Genomic DNA, 25862 nt, shown 5'->3' with positions numbered 1-25862 from the left:
TCGCATACTCTTTTCTCTGGACATTATGTATTATTGTCATATGTTTATTATTTTCCTTCTTTTGTTCAAAACGCATGGGTTTCACAACTCACTTAACCAACACACCAAGCGTTTTTATGGAATGTACATAATAGCAGCTCATTAGCGTTCTTAGTTTCACCACCTACTCATCATCTTTACCTTAAAAAAAATATATATAGAGTTTTGGGGTTTAATTATGAAGAGACAGAGTGCTCTGAGCATGTTTCTCTTTGCTATGGCATTTATGCTTTACTCCAATACTGAAACATGTTTGTTTCCATGGCTTTTTTTCAAACTAATACCTCTTATTCTGGTCTTGGCTACAGATTTGCAAAAAAACCTTTCCACAGCTTTATATATGTGTGATTTAAGACAGCATACCACGACATTAAAGTGGCTGTGTTTGTTATATTTCTGGGCATATGTAACGAATGTGCCAGGCAGATTATTGCAGCCAATATGTTCATTTGGCCTATCCATTAAGAGAGATATGACAGCTTGGCTGAAAAGAAAATCAACACGATACTAAGAAAGACATGTCTCTCTACAGTGTCAACAGTAATCCAAGCTTCATTTTCCATTGCACTTATTGTACTATGTTTAGTTCAGTGGTAATATTCTGGGCTGCCGGCCGAGCCTCAGTTCCTGGATCATATGTGACCCTGAGAAAGTCACAGTACAATCCTGAAAAAGGAATACCAACATTTAGCCTGATAGCTCCACAGAGCAAGGATTTGGGTCTCCCATAAAGTCTGCATTATGTGCTAGTTAAAAGCCCCCCTTAGAGGTCCAACCTTAGGTCAGAGCCCCCTTAACTCATAAGGTAACAGATGTCATTCATCCGCATTTCCAATAGCAAATGGTTCAGTTAAATTACTATAGAACAGGAAATGAACTCACAACCCAGTATTGAATTACCTTCAGAGTGTGGCTTAAAGGGTTGGTTCACCATTAATTTAACTTTTAGTATGTTCTCGTTAGCAATTCTTAGCAACTTTTCAGCTGATCTACATTTTCAGTAGTCAGAAGAAGCCAAATTATTAAAAAAAAAAAACTATTTCCAGCTTTCAAATTGGGGTCACTGACCCTGGCAGCAAAAACAAACAAACAAAAAAAAAAAACCTTCCCCTTTAAACCACTGCTTGGTTTAGGGCTGCCACCCGCCCGGTTTTAGAAGGGCCGCTCGGGTCAAAACTGCCTGCCCAGTTTTTCGAATTAGGAAAAACGGGCAGGATTTCCTATGATTGACGCGGTGACCGGCCAATCACTGAGTCATTGCCCCACCACTGACATCACTGCCCTGCCCCCGGTCCAGATTGCAGCGGACGAAAAGGTGGCAACCTTAGCTTGGTTGCTCTGGTAATTTTGACCCTAGCAACCAGACAGCTGCTAAAATTCCAAACTAGAGGGCTGCTGCCGAAAAAGGTAGATAATTAAAAAACCACACAATAAATAAACATAGACCCATTGCCATTCATACTTAATGCATTTTCGCTGCATTGTGTTTGGGAACCTGTAATTGGGATCCCTATAATTGAGTTTTAAGTCTGATGAAGATGGGAGGATTAATTTATCTATCCCTGGGGCACAAGTGCTAGAGCACCGAGGGGCACTTACAAAACAGAGTGCAAAGATCTGCAGCAATGCATAAAGAGCAGAACACAGTGTGCAAAATGCAAAAGAAGAGCAGATTGTAGTATAAGTCTTAAGGTGTTTTCTTCTATATATATTTCAGAACCTGGAAAAGTGCCCAAAAAGGACATAAAGAGGAACCCCTTCAGGCAGTTCTCTGTTCCTACTGTTGTATAGTACACAATACAGTGCTGCAGGTTAGATAATGAATAAGATACAAGCCCATTATTTTTGCAATGTAGAAAGACAACGCACAAGGCTTCTTCTCTATTTATATCTTGCCACCAAGACCTCTGTTTCTGCTACTCACACAATGCCAGTGTTTGGTGCAACATGAGGCCCTATTAACTACAGTTCTCAAGTTACATGGGAGTCAAAGATTGGCACTGTCCTGACTATTGTTTCCTTTCTCAGATTTCAGATGCCTTATAAATGATGTACAGTCACTACAAGCATGTTAGAGCAGAGCTCAGCTGTTGAATGGAGTTGGAAATTGGACATATAAATGTTGTTGTTTTTTCTGAACTGCTGTCTCTACACACACACACACACACACACTTCCATAACAACACTCAAAAAATAGATGTCTTCCTAAAGTATAGATTCTGAAGAATTTAGAAAGGGTAAATATGACTATTTTCCTTCTAAAGACAAATTGTAGTTAAAGTGGACCATATATATGAAATTTAAGGGATCTGCATTAAAACTTGCAATTCACGGAAACTATTTCAATTTCAAATTTCAAACTATTTTAGAATTTCAGAAACGAATGGATTAAATAAACAAAAATAACAAAATATTATAAATATGAATGCCACGGGTCTTCTGAATATATTGCTACTTGTGAAGTTCCAAAAGTCAACAAAACAATATATTTTCAAAACAACAGATTAGGACAAAAACGAAAAGGGTAAATAGCAGTTAAGTAAATATAAGCTACGGCCTGGATGAAGGCCATGCAGTCTGGGCTCCCCCAACCCCTTCTCAATTTTTGTGGAGGCTTTGTGCACATGCAAAACTGCTGGTGGGCCCTGAGGGGGTGCGGATCCTGGTGCAGTTGCAACCCCCGCACCCCCGGTAGTTCTGCCACTGGTAAATAAGCTATACAAGTTCAGATACCTTAATGATCAAGCATGCACTAGGTGTAATATTGGATGCACATTATCTAGTATCTGGTCCTGTCCAATTATTAGCAATTCAGGTAAGAAACTCCCTTAATCAATGGAATAGACCAAAGTTAAGGCTAACCTGCAATGCCATACTGATTAAATGGAAACCTCCTGCAACCGCCACTCTAACCTGAACCTTGTCCTGTACATAAATATCAAACCAAAACATGATCACAATATGTAGAAACTCACCAGCAAAAAAGATGTCCTTTTCCACAATCCACAGCTGGGGCTCTAAGCAAAGGAAAGGTCAGGGTGTCTGATCCTGAAGTATTGGTTCCCTGCTTTTTAAGCCGAACTGCTCTTTCACATGCTGCCGTTGGGCACCATCGAATAGCAGTGTTGTTCTCTACAAATGCCTGGGGATCAAACAAACCAATGAATTACCTTTAAGCTGTAGTCATCATTACAGTGTGAGCCACAGATCAAGGTTGTGGTGCAATAAATGATTTACACAGTTAAGGCAACACTTTGCCAAAAAATACAAATAATTTTATATTACAGAGCTCTGGGTAAATGCGTAAAACTTTGTTATTATTGTTATCTAATATTTATTTAATGCCAGAGATATTCACAAATAGCCTTATTGCGATTGGACCAGTTTCTGTGCCTGTAGATGACACTGCAATGGGCCTCTCTGAACTCACCAATCAGTTGATGATACATGCCCAGTATTTCTTTCACCAAATTTCAAAATATATGTCGAATTAGCACTGGTAAATGTTTACTGGAATTTTACTTTTATAGAGGTGAAGGATCAATCACTTCACTAGTAATTGGCTCAGGCCAGAGCAATCACCTGTTTAGTGTACAGTACAGTGAACACTACCCTGCCACAAAAATCTCCCCTACCAGGGCAAGTAGTTTACCTTTATATCAAACTGAAGGTAACGCTTGTCCATCTCCTTAGAAACCACACTTTCGATGACATCAACTGGAACAAGCTGAAAGCAGTCATATGCAGGGCAGAAGATGTTGTGGGCTTCCCCCTCTTGGATTTTAAGGTTTAAAAAGCTAGAAGAAAAACACATAAGAATAAGCAACTACATAAATAAACAATACAAAAGGTGGATGGGCGTTCTGTCACCCAAGATTGTAGAATGGCACCAAACACTAGCGATATTTCCAAGCAAGGTTGCCTTCTCAACAAGAGTGCAACATTAGTTAAGTGGGTCATGTGATCAGAGCTACATCATCATCATTTACTTATTGCAAGAACTTAAAATATATATGAAATGTACATAAGGATATTATAGATCGCAGTGAAGTTTCCTGCCCATATAAAGATACAAGGATGATGATGGAACACTTTTATACAGGTCATGGAACTTGGAGTTCTATTTATATGTTAAAAGCTAATAATTTGTGCCCAGCAGTCCTCCACTTTCTTTCTAATCTCTATGTATATTCATATGACGTATCCTAAACCATATACATCCTGAGAGATAATGTTCCCATTAGACATCAACTCAGAGTCCTATAACCTTCAGCCTCATGCTTTTATATGGTCACACATAAGGCCTTGTGACTTCTAATATCCATGTATTTCACAGCAGGGATCATGCATTATCCCTCATACAGTGCCGAGAATAGAATTCAGACCCTTGACCAATTTTCTCATTTAACTGTTTACAAACCCTACTAAGAAATGTTCTCTGCAATCATTTGAAGCACTGAAAGAAAAAAAACGAGTTTTTAGGCCGATTTTGTTCGCTGATTTTATTCAAACTAATATTTTGTAGAGCCATCCATTTTGCCAACGTTTACACAGGTGAAACCCAATTAACCTAACAAGGACATACGTAAATAAAGTAATATTGAAGTTTCTGGAAGTCCCCAGTGAGTGGGATGCAGTGGAAGCAACACCCAACTACCCAGAATCCACCAAGAAAACATTGGCCCTCAAAACACTTGTGATGAAATAAACTTGTGATGGAATCCAGAAGAAAGACCATGAATCAATAACTACAAGAGTTATGTAGCTGATAGAGAGGTAAAGGTGCACCAGGCAAGCACATCAAGAGCTCTAAAAACAACAGCCTGTAGAGGGGGGCTGCACAAAATTTTTTTGTGTTAAGGCAAAGCTTTTGGACAAAGCAATATGTGCAAATATAAAAGTACTCCCAACCTCAAAAAAAATCAACTTGCCTAGAAGCAAATATATCTAACTTTATTCTATGGGGCTGCTAATATTTGGCAGTTTTTCTGTAATTCAGAATTCCAGATAATGGATTCCATGTGTAATATATACTAAGCTATGGGGGGCTATGATCAAACGTTGGACTACTAAGAGGAGAGCGTTTGGCCTGATACAGTTTTAAAGCTGTACAAAAATGTAATCATGAAAACAACCAAAACAGCTGCTGTACAGGAAAACAACTACCAATGCTTCACGATTGTTCAGTTTTATAGAATGTAACTATACAGTGATGGCTTCTTCCTGGCAATTTTAGTAATGGTAAAGATCAGATTTACTGCCTTGACCTTTAATGTCAATGGCCCAAGTACTGCAATCTGAAGTAAGACGTGAGCCAAGTGACAAACAGTTTGGTAAGTCAGTTGCATGCCTGAAGCTGATCTGCTGAAACATGACACATTCTAGGTTACAGTGCAACAGGTCAATATGGAGTAGACACTTCAATTTATCTACAGTTATGTTCAAGCCAGAGTTCACTATACAGAAGCAAAGTGTAAGAGGGTCTCAGACACCCCCCCTCTGAACACAATAGTCTGTGACGGTGATGCTGCACCCAGGTCTATATTGTCAAAATGCTGCATCATGTTTAAAGTAAGTACAGAACAAAAAGGTTTTATTTAGCCTTAACTACTGTACCGGCTTTAAAGGAGAAGGAAAGGCTTGGTGCACTTATTATATGTATTGACTTACCTGAACCCCCGAGCCGGTGCTCCTATCAGCAGAAAACTGCACTGGCCCGGGGTTATACCAGTGAGCACCACGGAGCAATCATCTATCGGCGTCTTTTTTCTTCAAATTTCCCAGGGAAACAACTTGCGCAAGTGTACAAAATAGCCGACTTTTTAGTTAAAGTTTGGCTTTTCGTTTTACTGCACAAGCACAGCCGCTCGAAGGAAAGAGGAAGCCGGAAGAGAAGTGATCCGTGGTGCTCACCGGTATAACCCTGGGCCGGTTCCGTTTTCTGATGATAGGAGCACTGGCCCGGGGTATCAGGCAAGTAAATACATTTGGCAGCCCCAAGTGCACCAAGTCTTTCCTTTTCCTTTAACTTACAGAAGGCAAACATTCCATTTCATGAGAGATTTATACTAGTTTAATTAGAGTTCTTATTATACAGGAAAACAAAATCAACCTAAAATGTAGAAATAGAAGCAAATGGCTTTTCTGTTTCTCCGAGTCTTTGGTATAATGGGTTTGCGGCCACAGTTCCATAACTTTATTACACTTTGCTTGTGTATGGTGTTCCCATATTCCAGAATCTGTTGTCACGTGACCATGAAAGCCAAATGCCAGCTAACTAAATGGAAATGTCGATTTTCAATGAAGATGCAATAAAGTGCATTGAAAGCTGAAGGCTCCACTTTTTTTAAAAATTTTTTCCCATTATTGTGCTTAAGCATATGAAGCAGGTCCTATTTGCCAAGAGTACAATAAGGATCGCACCATGCAAGAATTACAGATGTCTACTGCCTTCGCGCAGCTTGGAGAAAGGGGAATGAAACTAGAATTCAGCCTTGGATTGACAGTAGCAAAGCTATGCTTTAATTGTGCGGTTAAAGTATACAATTGTCTGCTGCAAATAGTTTACCCTTTCAATTCACCTTTAAAACTTTAAATACAGTCATCTTATAACTATAACAAAAAAGCATATTGTGTTTGTAAATGTACAGGCAGTGCAGTATGTCCTTTACACAAGAGTTGAGTTGAGGTTGAAAATTATATAGGTCCAAAACCAAAACTGTATAGCAAATTGCATGTGATCTCACTTCAGAAATCTTAAAAAAGAGAAATCTTAAAGTGGACCCTCACCCAGACATAAAAAAAACTGTAGAAATAAAAGTTCTTTTCAAATTAAACATGAAATTCAAATTCTCTTTTTTTTTTTTTTTTTTTTAAGCATCATAGCAGTTGTAAATGTATTTAATAATCTCAGCTGTCAATCAAATATTGCCTTAGGCATAGAGGAGGGGCAAGCAATTAGATTCACTTTCCATTCAGCACTTTCTAGATGTCACTGCCCTCCACACATTCCCCCCATTCTCTTCACCATTCAATTGTGTAACCAGTGCACCAGGAAGGAGGGCAGGTTCCCCATTCTAATGCACAAACGAGATTTTAAGATGATGCAAGACTTGCCTTAATAACAGTGTCCACAAAATGGCTCCTGCTTGCTTGCGATAATTATGAATTTCCAGATGGAAGGAAACAAGATTTAAATCATTTTTACAGTGTAATTAAAGTTCATTTTGCTTGACTAACATGATGAAATAGGATCTAGAATCATTTTTTTTTGGGTGACAGGACCCCTTTAAATGCAATACAATCGTTTTGCATATACTACTGTCAATGACATACTGTATATAGCCAAGCACTTTCATTTCAACCCAAACTGCACAGGTATTAACCTCTCAATATATATATTATGTGCAGGGTTGTCTGCTTACATAGGGCAACCAGTTGATTGTCTTTATATTGGAAATCCAAAAATACTGTAAGGTGGGTCACTTTCCAAAAACATTTCAGTAGTTGAAATTGTACTTACGATTCCCAACAGGCTCTGCAGAACTCATGCCCACAAGGTATCTCCACTGGGTCTTCAAAAACAGAAATATTGCACAGGCAGATACCACACTGGAAACAAGAACAAATATTTGTTTTTTCTTCTGATATAAAAGAAGGCCGAATTTCACAAGTTAATTCTGGTCTTACCACTAATGGGCCTTAAGAGTGTTTAATACAAGCACATATCCTTATCTGATTTCTCTGTACTGAAAAATGAGAACTTAAAAAGCTGTCCCAGCTATGCACACAATATCACACCATGTTTCCATCAGCTGGAGGTCTCGGTGCAACTGCACATCTGGCTTACAGCTTCCATGAAATGTTACGGTATAACCTGTACAATTGGTTAGCTCTTGTTCCAAAGCAGGGAGTTCTAACTCAAGTCCCTTCTGGTATCATGAACCGTCCACTATTTGTCTCTAGCTACTGAGAGTTGCAGAGAACAAATGGGTTGAGAAATTGGCTCCTATTTTTTACCACAAAAACTATAGCAATGCATATAGTATAGTCTTGACATGGGATAATCATGGGAAATCCATTTCTGATCATCTAACTGGCATTATACAAGTGCCGATTCAATTGGATCCAATGGTAATGTTACTCAATCAGGTCACTGATCCAGCTTCTACCAGAGCTGTGAGAACTCTAGTACCGATCCTTTTTACATAGCTAAAAAATTAATTGTTATGCAATGGAAAGTTCAAATACTATGTTGGAAAAAAAAGCAAGTGAATCGGGTGGTTCCGCTGTACAAACTTATTAATACCAGAATAGGTATGCTCTAACAAATTTGAAAGAGTCAGAGACCCTTGACTGACTGCTTAGGAGTGCACAGACATCACTTGGGTAAATACATTTGTGTGGCCTCTTACTTGTGGAGCTACCAAGACCGAACATTAGGGTTGGCACCTATTTGGTTCTCGCAGTCCAGGCAGGGGGTGGGGATGAAGAAGTCGGGGGACAGGGTGGTGATATATTAAAAGGACATATGATATCAGGGTGTGGGGTTATGGCAACCAATCACTTGTCGTAACATCATTCAAGGGGAGTCCCTTGTTTTATTTGGAAAACCGCATAGGCAGTTTTGACCCGGACAGCCTTATGAAAATTAGCTATTTGGGTCAAAACCGGAGAGCTGACAAACAGACAGAGACAGAGACAGAGACAGAGACAGAGAGAGAGAGAGAGAGAGAGAGAGAGAGAGAGAGAGAGAGAGAGAGAGAGAGAGAGAGAGAGAGAGAGAGAGAGAGAGAGAGAGAGACCCAGAGAGAGATTTAGCTACAGTATATGCTGATAGGGTTGAGACCGGGATGTGAGTGAAAACTGGAGTCTAGAGTCTTGCTGGTTGTATTCCCCAATGGAAAAGGACACTGTGATGATACTGTGACTCTGTCGAGCTGTACATCCCAGTAGGGGACTGGTAGTAGAGAGGGACATACCTGTAGTATGTGTAGTAGTTAGAACCCAAATGTGGCAAGGATTTTGTTTTGTTTTATTTTGTTTGCTCACAGAGTCTGTACATGTGAACAATAAATGGACTTTGCTCTGTTAAAGAACTGTCTGTTCGTCTGATCCTGCTCACAATATATGCACTGTTTGACTCCAGGGGGGATCGAAATGTTGAGCAAAATAACCTTTAGAAGATTGATTCAGCAAGTCCTGTGAGTGCCATTCTTCTGCATTGCATATACAGTATATATCTGTTCAAATATCCGCAATTTATTATTTATATCATCTTAATGTGTTATCTGTATACTGTTGTATGTGCTTTGTTTACGAATTGTACAAGCCAAGATATATTTTTTGATATTTAGATAACCTGCTTGTGAACTGGTCTTACATATGTTGCCTTCATACTCATCCAATGATAACTCCATTAACCCCGAAGTCCCATTGGAAGCAGCCCTGCATTAAGCTGCTGCACTCTCATGCTTTTTGTTTCCCACTGCATGTGCCACTTCTAAAAAAATTTTCCTAATAATGAATGGGTGACGCACTGTATTGAACCAAAATGATTACTTAATGCTTGAGTACGTTCCCATTTCTGCTGGAACTGAAGAACGCTAAAATGAACATCCCATTTTCTGAACAGTTCAATTATTATTATTGATGATCAAATAAATGCCATTCACAAATGAATTTCCTGGTAGCCTTGTGCTTCTATTATCTATTGCATAAAAGTTATTATTCCTACTCCTTCCTGATGAGTCAGAGGCATTTTTGTTGTGCCCTTAGCACTTTTCATTCTGCTGACAATGGGAAATGGGCATTAGGATGACACTTGGAATTGAAGAGCTAGGGCACAATTTGTATTTCTCAATATTTTGTCCCCAACAGGTTCTGGCTCAGATGGAGAGGGTCTCAGATTAGATGAGTTATGCAAACATTTTGTATAGAATTTCATATGCCTTAAAGGGTTGAACGACAGCATAATGTAAAAACTTTATTAATATTTCCTGCACCTGGCTTAAAGGAAAACTATATTGAGCATCAGATTATATCAAATAAAGTGGCATATTAAAGAACCTTCTTAAACTGCAATATACATTTAAGTAAATATTGCCCTTTTAAATCTCTTATCTTGAATCCACATTTTGTGATGGTCTGTTTGCTGCCTAGGGTTGTCACCTGGACGGTATTTTACCAGCCTGGCCGGTAAAAATGTTGCTTGATGCCAATGTTATTTATAGGGAAAATCCATAAAAAAAAAATAGGAAGGCCGGTATTTTTTTTCCAGAAAAGGTGGCAACCCCAGTGCTGCCTCAGAGATCACTTGACCAGAAATACCGCAGCTCTAACTGTAACAGGAAGAAGTGTGGAAGCAAAACACAGAACTCTGTCTAATTGGCTCATGTGACCCAACACGTATGGTTTGTTTGTGTGCACCGTGAAACATACTACTATCTCAGGGGGCGGCCCTTATTTTTTAAAATTTTAGTTTTCGATTTATGATTTCCCAATGGCACATACTGCTAAAAAAGTATATTATTATGAAAATGATTTATTTACATGAAGCAGGGTTTTACATAGGAGCTGTTGTATGCAATATATTTTTGTAGAGACCTACATTGTTTGAGGAGTATAGTTTTCCTTCAATATTGTTACAATAAAGGCACAGCAAACATATAACTAAAACAATCAAACACTTGTTATATAGTTCAGAAGAAGGACTTTCCTATTGCTGACTGAGACTCAATGCAAACATGTAAAAACGCAATAAAGCCAACAGATGAAAGAAAAGGAGCGGTAGGAAACTGCCCACATTTACAAAGCTGTGGGCAAGATGCAAAAAAATTGAGTTTCTCAATGAAAGGCAGCTGGTTCTGTATACAGGGCTCTGAAGTGCAGGGGAGACCTTCACAAAAGATAGCAATTCTCCTGGACACAAGGCGCCTGTGCATTAGCAACAAACACAACTTGGCTTTTCTGTTTCCAGGGCAACAATAAATGAGTTCAGTAGTAATCTACTTTTGTCAGATTCAAATGCACAAACTGTTGTGCGATTACTGCTGTTTCCAGAGTCAAATCCTTCTGTCTTGCTGCTCCTTATATTTGGAATGCCATTCCTGAATCTCTTCTCATTCCTTCAATGTCTTTCGAACTAAACTCAATGATTACCTCTGGAAGCACCTTATCTGGGAACTGGCACTTATTATGACAATGTCCCACACTGTAACCTACAGCGCTTTAATACCCCTGCAAATTGTTTCTGCAAGTTACCCACCCATTTGGACTGTAAGCCCTACTGGGCAGGGTCCTCCATCCTTTTGTCTCCTTGACACTGAAAACTTAATATATATTGTAATTATTTTTATATTTATGTGAATTGTATTTCTAATAATACACTTATTGTTACTTATTATTGCAGTGACCCCTTGTTTGATATTACTAATGTATTGTTTTGCTTCTGGCTTTTTCCAGCTTCCAAATGGGAGTCACTGACCCCATCTAAAAGCAATGGCTCTGTTAGGCTACAAATGTATGGTTATTGGTACTTTTTATTGCTCATCTTTTTTTGTCAGGCCTTCCCTATTCATATTACAGTCCCTTATTCAAATCAATGGATGGCTGCTAGGGGAATGGGGACTCTAGCAAACAGATTGCTGAAATTGCAAACTGGAGAGCTACAGAATGAAAAGCTAAATAACTTAAAAAGCACAAGTAATAAAAAGTGAAAATCAATTGCAAATTGTCTCAGAATATCACTGTCCACACAAAGGTAAAAACCCCTTTTAAAATGTTTTGGGATTTCAAAAAAATGTATTATGGTTATAGTTTAAGAAGATGATATAGACTTTTCTTTAGAGGTCTCCTGCACTGCCAGCTTTCCTTGGAGAATCATGCTTACTATAGCCTATAACTACTACTTATGCTATAATAATGTATGGTATGTCTCTCTTTACAGGCTCTGATAAAAATAAGTTGTCCTAACTATACAGAGTTCAATTTACAGCAGTTTTCCCAACCACTCCGTTAATTGTGTCATTACCAAGACTCCTGTAAGTGGCACGGAGCTAATGAAGCTTATTGCTAGCCACCCTGAGAGAAAATGGCTGTTTAAGAAATGCTAAACTGCAAGCAGAACCGGTATTTACGTTTTTGAGAAGTGTTATACAACACACAAACCTTTTCATTATTTAATAGGGATGCATCCAAATTCAGCATTCATTTCGGGATTCAGCCTTTTTCAGTAGAATTGGGCCAAATCCAAGTACCTGGCGGAACAGAATCTGAATCCAAAAAAAATCATGTGGCTTTACGTCACACAAAACAGCATGCAGTTCTCATTCCCCCTCATGTCCCTAATTTGTATACCGTATTCGATTCAGTATTCAGCCGAATCTTTTACAAAGGATTTGGGATTCGGCCAAATCCTAAAATTGTGGATTCGGTGCATCCCTATTATTTTATGTAAAACAGTTTTTTGTAAACACTGTGCAAACTATGCCATTACAAGGCAAAGTAAGAAAGATAATGGCTATCTAAGCATTGCTAAAATAACCAGTATTTTCCTTCAAAGGAGCTACGAGAAATGTTTTGGGATCCGTCATCCGGAAACCCATTATCCAGAAAGCTCAGAAATACGGAAAGGCCACCTCCCACAGACTACATTATAATTAAACAATCAACATTTTTTAAAAATGATTTCCTTTTTATCTGTAATAATAAAACAGTACTTGATCCCAAATAAGATATAAATAATCCTTATCGGAAGGAAAATCAGCTTATTTGCTTTATTTATGTTAACAGGATTTTCTAGTAGATTTAAGGTATGAAAATCCAATCCATCATCCAGAAAACCCCAGGCCCCCGAGCATTCTGGATAACTGATCCCATACCTGTATATTACATACATTTCTTCATTATTTTACCTAGTCAAATTTAAAGTCATATAAAACACAAGGGTAAAGTGGTCCAATAACTAACGGCAATGGTGGCAACCCTATTAGTGATCCAATATTGTTAATACTGTACTGTTTCTGAAATAATCAAGTTCATCTTCACTATCCCTCTCTCATCATATGTTTCTCTTCATTCTGTCTTCATGCAGGAGTTGGGTGTCTGATAATAATTGACAGTTAGATCCAATATATCTTATACGGGGGCTTCCCTTTGCCTAGAAGATGTATTAGAGCTCACTATATTAAAATCACCAGAAATCCTGTCTCTCTACATGCAGAATTTGTGCAAAAAGGCAGTTATTTTGTTAGCTTTTGTTTATACTAGAATCAGTTATTTGAATGAGCTCTAATTCATCTACTAGGGAAGGAAACCCCACTATAAGATATATTGGATCTAAATGTCAATGAATATCTGACACCCAACTGCTGCATGAAGAGAGAATGAAGAGAAACAGATGCTGAGAGAGGGATAGTGAACATAATTATAATTATTTCAGAAACAGTACACAATATTTAATTGATTGTATTTAGAAAGTTTCTTATTTCAGTATGATGAAGCTTATATTATATGTTCATTTTCCCCATTAAACTAATGTTCCCTTTATATACCAGATCCTATTGCAATGTACTTTTGTACAGGTCCTTGTGGTGATACAGAATTGCAAAAAGATTTTATGCAAAAAGGAAGGGGGGGCATAGAGGCACCTACCAGAGGTGTGTCAATGTCCCCAGGAGAAAGGCTGATTTCATCAGGAGAAGTGACAGAGGAGCGAGTGGTGCGTGGAGTACGTGGGGAAGGCAGTGTGTCCCAGGCATTGTATCCGCTTGGAGGGGGTATTGGCATCTGAACTCCTGAACGTTGGCAACAATTTTCTGGGCTGCACATCCAGGCCTCAAGCAGCTTCTCTCTGTCCCAGTCTTTAATAAACAAGAAAACTCTGTTACATACAAACATGCATTGAAATGTCAACCTGCCCCAGAGCTCAACAGCCCTTCAGGTGGGGGTAATAGAAAGTCACAATATTCAAGCTGATTCACTGTGACACTCCTGCTATACTACTTTAAGTGGCCTGTCCTCACAAACCCTCTTGATGACAGAAGAAATCACAAAAATAAACCATTTATGGTCTAAATATTTATTTCAAACATATTTATTTTCATTTTAAAGTAGATGGGCTATTATTGAGCAGCTCCTACAGTGGCATATCATTTCTTTTCATTTTGTCAACACTGCATTCACATATAAATTTAAAGGGGAACGATCGCAAAAAAGAAAATTTAATATTAGCTTCATCATACTGAAAAGAAACTTTCTAAATATAATCCACTCTATTAAAATCACCAGAAATCCTGTCTCTCTCTAAATGCAGGATTTGTGCAAAAGGCAGTTATTTTGTTAGATTTTGTTTGTACTGGAATCAGTTATTTGAGTGAGCTCTAATACATCTGCTAGGAAAGGAAGCCCCCCTATAAGATATATTGGATCATTCATCTGACACCCAACTGCTGCAGGACGACAGAATGAAGAGAAACAGATGCTAAGAGAGGAATAGTGAAGATAAACTTGATTATTTTAGAAACAATGCAGGATTTTTAATTGATTGTATTTAGAAACATGAGGAAGCTAATATATTTTAATTTTTGCAATATTCCCCATTTAAAGAAAAACTATACCCCCAGAACAATGTAGGTCTCAATAAAAAGATATTGCATAGAAAATTGCCATATCAAAAAAATAAGGGCCGCCCACTGGGATCGTACAATTCACGGTGCACACAAACAAACCAAACAAACCATGCTTGTTACATGAGCCAATTAACAGACAGAGTTCTGTCATTTGCTTCCAAACTTCTTCCTGTTACATTTAAGGGCATATTTATCAAAGGTCGAAGTTCGAAGTTAAAAAAAACTTTGAACTTCGAATTCAGAAAGACCAACCGAATGGTGGTCGAAGTTTTTTTGGGGTAGAAGTGGGCCTCCTTCAAATCGTACGATTCGAAGAAGCGCTACTTCGATTCAAAGTTTTTTTTAAACTTCAACCTTCGATCTCCCAAACTCCCCCAATTGCCTCCATACAGGTTCTAGGAGGTCCCCCATAGGCTAAAACAGCACTTCGGCAGCTTTTAGGTGGCGAATAGTTTTAAAGAGACAGTACATGATAAATTTTGATTACTTTGAAATTCGAAGTTTTTAACTTCGAACCTTCACTTCAACCTTTGATAAATCTGCCCCTAAGAGTTGTAGTATTTCTGGTCAGGTGATCTCTGAGGCAGCACACAGACCCTCATAAAATGGCAGTTCAAGGCAAGAGATGTAAAAGGGCAATATTTACTTAAAATCAGTATATAGACCAGTTTGGTAAGATTCTTTAATCTGCCACTTAATATGATATAAACTGTTGCTTAAGTGTTCATTTTGGGGGTATAGTTTTCCTTTTACTTGAGGTGCACCTATATCAATTTCAGTGCAAGAAAAAAAAAAGCTAATATTTCATATTTAAACAATACAAAATAATATGTTTGGCACATGCCCTATTCATTGAACCAATGTTATATAAGGGGTATTAGTGCAGTGCTACTTTAAAATCTGAAATATATAAAGTCATGATAAAATATATACAGAGCTGTATGGCTTATAAAAATGCTAAAGGCTTTTGTACAGTGATAGAACTAAGGAGAGGATAAAGATCAATAGCCGTTTTCCAGAGATGTTATGGGTGGTGTTGGTATATAAAGTTTCGAGAATTAATGGATCCAGAAAGTCTCACTGTTCTAATTTCAACTTTCATCTTATAAAGTTTTCAAAGCAGCAGAACATTGAGAGCAGCCAAGCATGTGATTAGAGATCCCAAACAGCAAGGCAAGCTCACGGCACATAGTCACTCGCTTTCAGAGCCAATTAATGGCAAACCCTCATCAGCTGGCACAATGCTCAAAGATACTAAGTTGTTCCCAGTCATTATCATTAACAATTTCTCTATATTAAAAAATATATAGTGCTTTTACATTGAACTATGCCGAGTTTTGCAAGTAGACAATGTTTCATCACAATATATAGAGATATATATCTATATATCTATATATCTATATATATATATATAGAGATATAGATATATATATATATATATATATCTATATCTATATATATATATATATATATATATATAGATATAGATATATATATAGATATAGATATATATATATATATAGATATAGATATATAGATATATATATAATAAACTATATACAGGAATGGGCAACTATAGTAGAAAAAAATAAGAGTAAATTAGTGCAGTTCTGACCCTTTGAGCAATTTGTTAAAAGTGATTTAAATCCATTTCTAACTGCTAATACCATGATTCTGGATCAGCAGGAAGGAATCTTTGAACACAAAAGACATATTGTGAACAGGAAAGTAGTGTGCCTTGTGTGATAAACAAGCTTTGTAACTATGCACACTGGCTTCCTGCTATAGGAATTTGCTGCTAAGGATTACAGAGCCCTGTGGTTGCCCCATCCAATGTTGGACTGGGCTGACACCGTAAAAGACCAAGTGGGCACTGCGACCCAGGTGTGCTCCCCATCGAAAATGAATGCCCCTCCCGCTGAGCACCCCCAAACCCCCCATCACGACCACAGTGGAAAGTATAAGGTATGCAGGAGGGGGAGAGGAGAAGTATCACCTAATATCTGGGGTTTGGGGTCCCTGAGGTGGCAACCCTAGTGGGCCCCGGACATTCCAGTCAGATGTTCTCCCCATGAACACAGTGCTGCGTTAATGGGGGGCGAGGAGGTACTAACATGTCTAAATTATGTGCAAGTTAGGGAGTGGCTGTAAAGGGGCTCCTGTCCTTGCCTTTTGTACCATGGCAGACAATGAAGACAAAAGTGCCATTACATTCTGCATTAGCACTGAGCATTGCACTTTAGTCGTGAGTCTTTGCAAATGACCCCGAAAACTATATTTTACTATACTACTCTTATTGGCTGGACTTCATTTTGGATATTACATTGCAAACCTTTGTCTCAGGATAGCGTTAAAATGGCATAAATCCCTAGAAAACATAAAACACAGGAATGAAAGATGCCTGTATCGGCCTGCAATAAAATGTCAGTTCCAGGAAACTATAAAATCTGTGGATATAAAATCAGGGTTCTACAATATCTAAAGGCTGCTGCTGTTTGATATGATATTATGATTAAGTACTTTACAACTCTCTAGTACTTTGAATGATACAGGGACACTGGGCCAACCAGCGGTCATTTGTGTTAGGTGTCTCGACACCAGTTGACATAATGTGCTGAACTGTGGTTTCTTAACTGTAGCTGCACCTCAGCTGGGACAGAGGAAAACAAAAACTAATCATATAAACCTATAAATAAAAATCCAAATCAAATGAACTGGGGTATCTACATCATAGTTAAAGTTCACATCAGGGTGAATTTCCCCTTTAACTGTATATTCCTAAAGCTGGCCATAGACGCACAGATCCTATCGTACGAATCGAGGATTCGTACGATTTTCGGATCGTGTGTGATGAGTGCCGACATCTTTCGTCCGGCGGAGATCGGTCGTTTGGTCGATCGGACAGGTTTGATTTTGACCAGACCCATCCCGCCGGAGCATCGTAATCGGATCGTTCAGCCGAACGTTCAGTTTACCCCCCGATATAGCCATGCTCGTTAATGGCATATCGGGGAAAGATCTGCTCGTTGTCGCCAAATCTTTGATCTTTGCATCTATGGCCACCTTAAGACCTTACTCAAAATGAAATGCAAATCTCCAGCTGAAGGAATAGCAGTCTTCTCCAGATTTACCATTTTCCATATGCAATATCCATTCATATCTGATCAGCCAAGGAACGTCAATAAAAAAAACAACCACACATAAGATCTGACTCAGTGTGGCAGCACGTCTGACATGTTACGCCATCTGCCTGCAATTTCAAGTCTCTTAACGCAGATGGCTGTTAGAATGCCAGTAACCATCATGAATACTTATTAATAACATTTATCAACATTGACTAATAATCACTATATAAATCTAAGTGACACAGTTGTCTCAGCTACAGAAATAAACATTATCATCATTCAAAATACAGGCATACAATATAATATTAAAAAAAAAGAACAATATTAATGGAGACATATTAAGTAAAAAACAATAATGTGCCATTGCATTTAGATATAGAAGGAATGTGCTTGAAAAACTGTTTCTGGTTACTCTATTGAAAATTTCTGCAAAAACCTACTAGTCCCGCCCATCTATTCCACTTCCTGTTGCCTCCTTTCCCAGGCTGTGCATGGGAGCCAGCAGCACTCAGCACACTGCACTGCAGGATAGTAAACAATCAGCAGTTAAGCTAACTTCATAAGGAACTGAAACCTGCGTTTGCTTGTGTAACTGCAGGGCTGTGATTGGCTGTCCCCCTCCTACTGTACTTCTGGCATGGACCATTAGGACACGCCCACCCCTCATTTGAAATACGAACAGGGACCAGTCAACATCTATAGGGAGCTCCAATCAAGGGGCTATTATTAAAGATATTTTTATCACAATGTGACACCAACACCATATATTATTCTGAATTGCCTACAAAATTAGGTTGTTTTTTTTTGTTTATTTTATGGGTCTCCATTAACCTTAGAAAGCCAGGGAAAGTGCAAAAAAAAGTTCTGTCAGTCTACAATGCAGTGTAGTAACAGGTGTAATTACTCTAGTTCTAGAAAGTCTCAAGGCACTAGAGTTGCTACACAGATAGTCACGTTCAAAACTGCCAGCCCAGATTTCAGAAGTCATTACATTAAAGGAGCAATATAGACCCAATTTTTAGGCTAAAAGGTTGGGATTGTTCCTTAATTTTAAAAAAAAACCCCATAGCTTCTTAATTTCTTTTACAATGGTTTGTGATTATGATTTCATTCATACTGATCTCTCCCCCACACTCTGGAATGAATAGTGTTAAGTATAAGTATACAAACAAACCTCTCTTTCTCAAAGTCTGAAGCTTACAGTTAAAGGACCAGTAACATCAGAAAAAAAAAATTGCGCTCCTCTTCAGAAAAGGTGATCCATCGTGCAGTGCTCGATTTCTCCTCCCTGTCTTCCTTATAGGAGATAGACAGGGAGGAGAAATCGAGCATGTCGTGTCGCCTTTTCCGAAGAGGAGCACACGCGGAGTTTCGGTAAGTTATTTCTTAATAAAGGCTGTACGATTTTAAAGTTTAATTAGTCTTGGTGGTTTTTTTTTCATGGTATACTAACAAAATTTTTTTCAAAAAAATTTGATGTTCCTAGGCTTGGGTGAATTTGACCCTTTACGTTTCGGCAAAAATGTGCCACTGGAGAAATGTCGGCGACACTCATTAAAGTCTATGGGCGACAATTTTTTTTTTTGTCGCGCAGCAAAAATTGCGCTCCTCTTCAGAAAAGGTGATCCATCGTGCAGTGCTCGATTTCTCCTCCCTGCCTTCCTTATAGGAGATAGATAGGGAGGAGAAATCGAGCGCTGCACGATGGATCGTTGCGGCATGCGGCACTCGATTTCTCCTCTCTGTCTTCCTTATAGGAGATAGACAGGGAGGAGAAATCGAGCATGTCGTGTTGCCTTTTCCGAAGAGGAGCACACGCTGAGTTTCGGTAAGTTATTTCTTAATAAAGGCTGTACGATTTTAAAGTTTAATTAGTCTTGGTGGGTTTTTTTTCATGGTATACTAACAAATTTTTTTACAAAAAAAATTTGATGTTCCTAGGCTTGGGTGAATTTGACCCTTTACGTTTCGCCAAAAATGTGCCACTGGAGAAATGTCGGCGACACTCATTAAAGTCTATGGGCGACAATTTTTTTTTTGTCACGCAGCAAATTTTTTTTTCGCCTGTCATTTTTTTTTTATGGACGCACAATGCCATACAAGTCTATGGCCATCATTTCAGCGGCAAAACATTCGCCCATCCAGGGGTGCTTCACCAATGAGGCAAGTTGAGGCTGTCGCCTCAGGCGGCAGCGCCCCACTAGGTACCAGGGGCAGCAAAAATGCTGCTCCTGGTACTTTAAGAGCGAATTTCCGGGGGAGGGGGGCAGCAGCAACTGCTTCTGCCTCAGGCAGCGGAGGGGCCAGGATCGCCCCTGCGCCCATCCCTAGAAGTTACTGATCCTTTAAGGATAAGCTCACTGAAGGGGATTTAAAGAGAACAGATGAAATAACCTCACCTCCTCCCACAACAGCTCTGAAGATACTAGGGAGTGTGTAGTGTAAACTGAAAGTAATTTTGAGTGTCACCATTCTGGTGCAAAAAAAAAAAAAAAAAAAAAACCCCTATTCTAAAAATTTTTACTAGCATACCAAACTTTTTCCCCCATTGTTTTATCCTTCTAAACATGCAAGAAAGAAAACCAGTTTCCTATAATTCTCAGACTAAATTTAATTTCCTGAAAGAATCTTCAACAAGTGCAGGGATATTGTGCAGCTGCAAATGTTTAACAAAAAAGCATGACAAATGCAAATGACATTCTTTTCGGGCACAAGGTATTATTGCTAACATAATTGATACTATTTTGGGGGACTAATTAGTTTTCTTTTGTCTAAGTGAGCCAAATGATTTTCATCTGCTGTCAAATTCTGTTGCTATGGGCTAGTTTTACAGAAGTATAATAAATCATCAACAGCGCCAGGTTTTTCTCTTGAGGAACAAAAAAAATGATAGTAGAAAAGGAAACATATGAACACTCTAGAGGAAAACCTTCTGAATGGTTTAATTATAGCTCTCGTTATTGCCCCTTCTTTTTTGGCCCAACTTCCTTTACGGTCAGATCTGTTCTCTTGACAAATGTGCAAAGAAACAAAGCCCGTGAAATGCCAGGCAGTAAATCAAGGGAGTACTGTAAGGGCAAATATGCACTGAACTGGATTTGTGGCAAAATTTTGGGGCCGCCCAGCTGCAATCCAAGGTGCACTGAGGACGCACAGCCCCCTCCGCATGTGCTTGAGTGGGTGCTCGGGTGTGGTGGGTTGGGGCAAGGGTCCTGGGGACCATGAAGGAAGTCTGGGCCTGGAACAAGGAACAGTTCTCTTAGATATGTGGGAGCAAATTCATTCGCCAGCGCTACACTTGGCAACACTTTGCCAGGCATAAATTCACCTGGAAAACGATAATTCACGAACATCCGAAATTGCGCACAAGGTACCGAACGCTTGCGAAGTTGCGCTAGCTAGATTACGCTCAGCAGTTTGAAGTTGCACTAGCGTTGGCTAATTTGCATATGGCGTGCAGTTAAAGTACAATGGGCGTATATGCTGCAGCAAATACATTACACTACACAAGGCCAGGGAACCCTAATAAAATTAGATAGAGTTGTTATATTGCCCTACACATGTGCCCACAGTTTAGTTTAGGTGCCATAAGTTATGAAATGTAGGGGGGAAGGAGGGTACAACCCAAAAAAATTTCAATCTTTTTCAGCCTATCACCCTGAAAAAGGAAAAGACGCCAGCGTTTTTTGAGGAACTCCTATCTACTCTATTGCACTTTGCCTGGTCTGAGGTGGCGAAGTAATGTCTGGCGATAGAGGTAACAGTCAGTAAAATCAAAAACGTAGTGAATTTGCATAGTTACACTCTTTCGCCAGAGAGAAAATTCGCCTGGCATTAGAATGCGAAGTTGCACCAGAGTCTATCTCCTTCGCTAGCGAAATTACGCCAGTGACCGTTAGTAAATCAGCGAAGTGCCGAAATGAATTTTCTCCAGTGTTAGCCACTTCGCCCTTTAGTAAATTTCCCCCGTGGAATGAGTTTCAAACATAGCAATACCTGTAGCCAAGCTGAATACAGGCCGGCAGTAAATGTAACTTTCTTCAATAATGCTTTTCAATGCCGTCATATATAGAAAAATATAGTATATATGCTTGCAAATAATGTACAATGTTGCATAGTGTATAAGGCTCAAACTACAATATCAGTGCTCCCCTTTCAAGTACTTACAATGTACAGTGCCTATAAAAAAAATGTTTTAATGTCAAAGCATGGGATTTTGGATGCAAGAACACTTCCGGTTTCCGTAGATGCAATACCTATACTACTGCTGACCAGGTCAGGGGTGAAGGTTGTGCACACGTCCATTGAGAGAGGGGCATTGCCATTTTCCAAGGGGAGTGAGGGCCTTGTCAGTTGGTTGGCATTTTGGCGAGAGGCAAGTGAACTTCTCTTCGGACAGATTTTTTTGCCAAATAACCCTTAAAAACGGTTAAAAAGAGGAAATAGTTGGGGAGATGCATCTCAAGACTAGCAGATATCGGTAATTTCACTGGTTTGAGTTAATTTGAAGAATATTCCTTAAAAATGGCATTTGGAGATGACAGAGAAAGGTGCAGCCCTTTACTCTTAAGTGGATACATTTCTACAGTGCAAAATTCCCCTTGCATTATACATGGTAAATGAGCCCTTTTATATTTTTGCCATAGCTTTGGTGCATATAAATGCTTGGGTTTAAAAAGTGCTAAACACGTATCCAACAATTCAACCCTGTAACGGAGGCCTATCCTCACCCTACTTTTCACAGCCTAAATATAGTTTCTAAATTTCAAACGGACCTATACAGCATTTAATTTGGATGCGATTCCTGTAAAACAATGAATTCTTCATGTTCTACAGTAAAAAAAAACAATTATCCCCCCCTCAACCTCGACGCATTTCATTTCTGTGGTTAGATCCCTAAATGAAGGTGGCTTTAGAAGGAAGAATACATTCCTTCACAAATGATTAGCACTTTCAGAAGCATTGAAGGTGACAAGGAAGCAATTGTGTTACTGGGTTACAGCAGTATCTCTAAGGCAATGTCTGGAGAGCAGCCTCCATTAGCAGAGCTGACTCATCCCTGGAGCATTGGAAGGCAGCCATGTACCATTCATATTCAGTCTCTTGCTCTGGCACTCTGGAACTAAAATGTATTAAAAGTCACCAAGGCCTAAGCCTCAGGGGTAAAATTAAAATAAATACATAAATGAATATAAATGGTGACTTAAGCCACACAGTATGCCTTTAAAAATTAGGCAACTATTAAAGAAGGAATGTTTAAAACTAGGTAAGCTTTATCAGAAAGGTCTACATAAATACACCAGTAAACCCTCAAAGTAATGCTGCTCTGAGTCCTTTGTCAAAAGACATATAGTCAACTACAAGAGTCCTCAGCACTCAACCCATTATCAATATATTTAAGACAGAGACATTTTGTGCACACTGCTACTAAAAAATGCCTTACCCTTTAAACAACACAGGGATTGTTTGTCCATATATTGCAATATATTTAAGCTGGCCAACTACGTCAAAGTCATCCCATATCTGGCCAGTCCTACGTAAGGCATTTTTTAGTAGCAGTATGCACAAAATGTCTCTGTCTTAAATATATTGATAATGGGTTGAGTGCAGAGGAATCTTGTATTTGTCTATATGTATTTTGTGGTCACACCCTCATTGCACCCCCGCCTAATGTTTTTTAAAAAATAATGGTGAGCACAACTTTCCCTTGTTTGTTATAGTTATACAGGAGCAGTGACCAGCTCCATGTTGTAGCTCCCACCCCTCCCAGCTATAGTCAGGTGATCCCACTGGTGTCTAATAAAAGGGCAGCCAAGTTTGGGAGTTTTACTTTGAAAGCAGCTAGTAAGTTGCAGGTAAAACTTAGTCCCTTTGTAAAATGTATAATTAAGCAATTGAATTCTTAATGAATCAGATGAAAATTAAGCGTAGGACTGGCCAGATATGGGATGACTTTGACGTAGTTGGCCAGCTTAAATATATTGCAATATATGGACAAACAATCCCTGTGTTGTTTAAAGGGTAAGGCATTTTTTAGTAGCAGTATGCACAAAATGTCTCTGTCTTAAATATATTGATAATGGGTTGAGTGCAGAGGACCTCTTGTAGTTGACTATATGTATTTTGTGGTCACACCCTCATTGCACCCCCGCCTAATGTTTTTAAAAAATAATGGTGAGCACAACTTTCCCTTCTTTGTCAAAAGAGACACTGCATTTCTTTCCTTCTATTGAGTACACATGGGTTTCTGTATCAGACTTCCTGTTTTCATCTTAAACCTCTAGGGCTAGGGATTGAGCATGCTCAGTTTGTACTCTCTCTCCCACCCTTTTCCCTCCCCCTCCCTTTTCCCTCCCCCTCTCCCTGCTATAATCTGAGCCCAGAGCTATGAGTGAGCAGGTAATATGACACCAAGCTAATATGGCAGCTGCTATCCTAAACAAACAGAGAGAGTTTCTAAGCTGTTTACTCAGGAATGTTAAAGCATTCTACAGATAAATATAGAATTATAGTTTGCATATTGTGGTTAATCTATTGGCAATAAACTGCCTTGATAGCTTTCCGTCTCCTTTAAAGAATCAGAAGCAGTATAACACGACCCCAGGTCAGTGCTCAAACTGCAATGCAGGCACCTAAGGCCATAAGACTGAATATGGTCCTGCGTGCCACAGATGCATCTACAGGTTTTGTGATACTTGTAGATAATCAAGGACTCTTCAACCTCATGCATCATTTTTCTACATTATTAACCTTCTTCACTCAACATAAAGAGCACTTGATTCTTCTAAAACTCTTTTTTTTACATTTACGGTAAATGGCTTCGTTAGAGCAAACATATGCTACAAGCGTTGTTATAAATTGGTCTGTCATCTATTTTTATGGATTTAGAATAATTAACAAGTGTACAGTACAGTAGGGGGGATCTGCAGTAATGGATTACAGGTGTTCCTGCAAGAGACTTTAAATAAAGCCATAATCATCTTTAGGTTTTTTTGGGGTTTTTTTTTACACAAAAGTCACCTTTATATTTTAAATCATCCTTGAAAACATAAAAATAGCTTTTTAAAATTACCATGGGCACGGAGCAAAGCCTCTGCTGTGAAGAGAGGAGCTTGAAGCATATCTGCCGTCTCGACAATTAACATGTCCTTCAGACGCCGCAAGTCTTGGGGCCTCAATCCTTCATATGGCTTTTGAGAGAAAGATTGAGAGAGAAATAAAGAGAACAGTTTACATATAATATTGACTTGGTTATCTGCCTTCTTCTGCACATATACAGTATATTAAGATAAAATTCGCAGTGATAGCTAAGGCGTAAATAATTTCTAATCTTAAGATTTGGAAACTATATATAGAAAAAAAAAAAATAGAAAAAAATCACAGATATCCTGTGCTCAGACAAGCTCTTGACTTCATCGCTCTTTTATTCCTATGCAGTTTTTATTCTGGTGACTCGGCATTAGCAAAGCAAGTTACTTGCTTACTAAAAAAGAAAAAAAAAAAAAAGCAGATTTATTCATAAAGCTGGTCACACATACAATTTATATGGATATCTTTCCTGCTGGACCCAGGGCCAATAAAAAAAAAAAAGATACTGCTAGACAGATTAGTCCCGACCAATCAGCCCACAGCAGTCACCAATTTGGGATTTTATGCAAGTCCTATCTATAGTCTGCACTTGATATTCAGATGAAAGCAGTTGTAATGTTGTGCTGCATGTACATATCAAATTTGCTTAATCAGGTTATTGTGCTCTGGGACAGGTGGGTACATTACAGATACTCTGCACAGCATCACTGTGATAATAACGCCAGCAAACAGCATATTCATTGTTCCCTTTAATTTAATCATTTAATCATTTAGCGACAGTTATCAGCAATTATGTCACATTTCTAGTTTCTTGCTCTGTCTGGTAATAAACAGCATTGATTATGAGTTTATTGTTAAAGACAATTACAGAGCAGGCAACAAAAAGAGCCAGTGTGAGCAAGAGGCTAGAACATTTTGGTTGTTTTTTTTTTTGCTTACTAAAACAATTAAAAAAAGCATTTCCATGCACTAAGTAGGC

General features: G+C 38.7%; 1 protein-coding gene across 3 annotated transcripts in view; it reads right to left on the bottom strand.

Moving 5' to 3' along the window:
* Positions 1-25862, bottom strand: part of ankib1.S (ankyrin repeat and IBR domain containing 1 S homeolog) — a 95306-nt gene that overhangs the window by 15986 nt on the left and 53458 nt on the right. For all 3 annotated transcript variants that reach the window (XM_018269175.2, XM_018269174.2, XM_041567466.1), the window contains 5 exons: positions 24867-24984; positions 13693-13901; positions 7562-7650; positions 3692-3836; positions 3015-3181 (listed from right to left, as the gene is read on the bottom strand). In XM_018269175.2, coding sequence (XP_018124664.1) covers positions 3015-3181; positions 3692-3836; positions 7562-7650; positions 13693-13901; positions 24867-24984 — 728 coding nt within the window. The remainder of the gene's footprint in view (positions 1-3014; positions 3182-3691; positions 3837-7561; positions 7651-13692; positions 13902-24866; positions 24985-25862) is intronic.

Source organism: Xenopus laevis, chromosome 6S (genome assembly GCF_017654675.1).
Source record: "Xenopus laevis strain J_2021 chromosome 6S, Xenopus_laevis_v10.1, whole genome shotgun sequence".
NCBI lineage: Eukaryota > Metazoa > Chordata > Amphibia > Anura > Pipidae > Xenopus > Xenopus laevis.
This window is presented reverse-complemented; position numbering and strand designations above follow the sequence as displayed.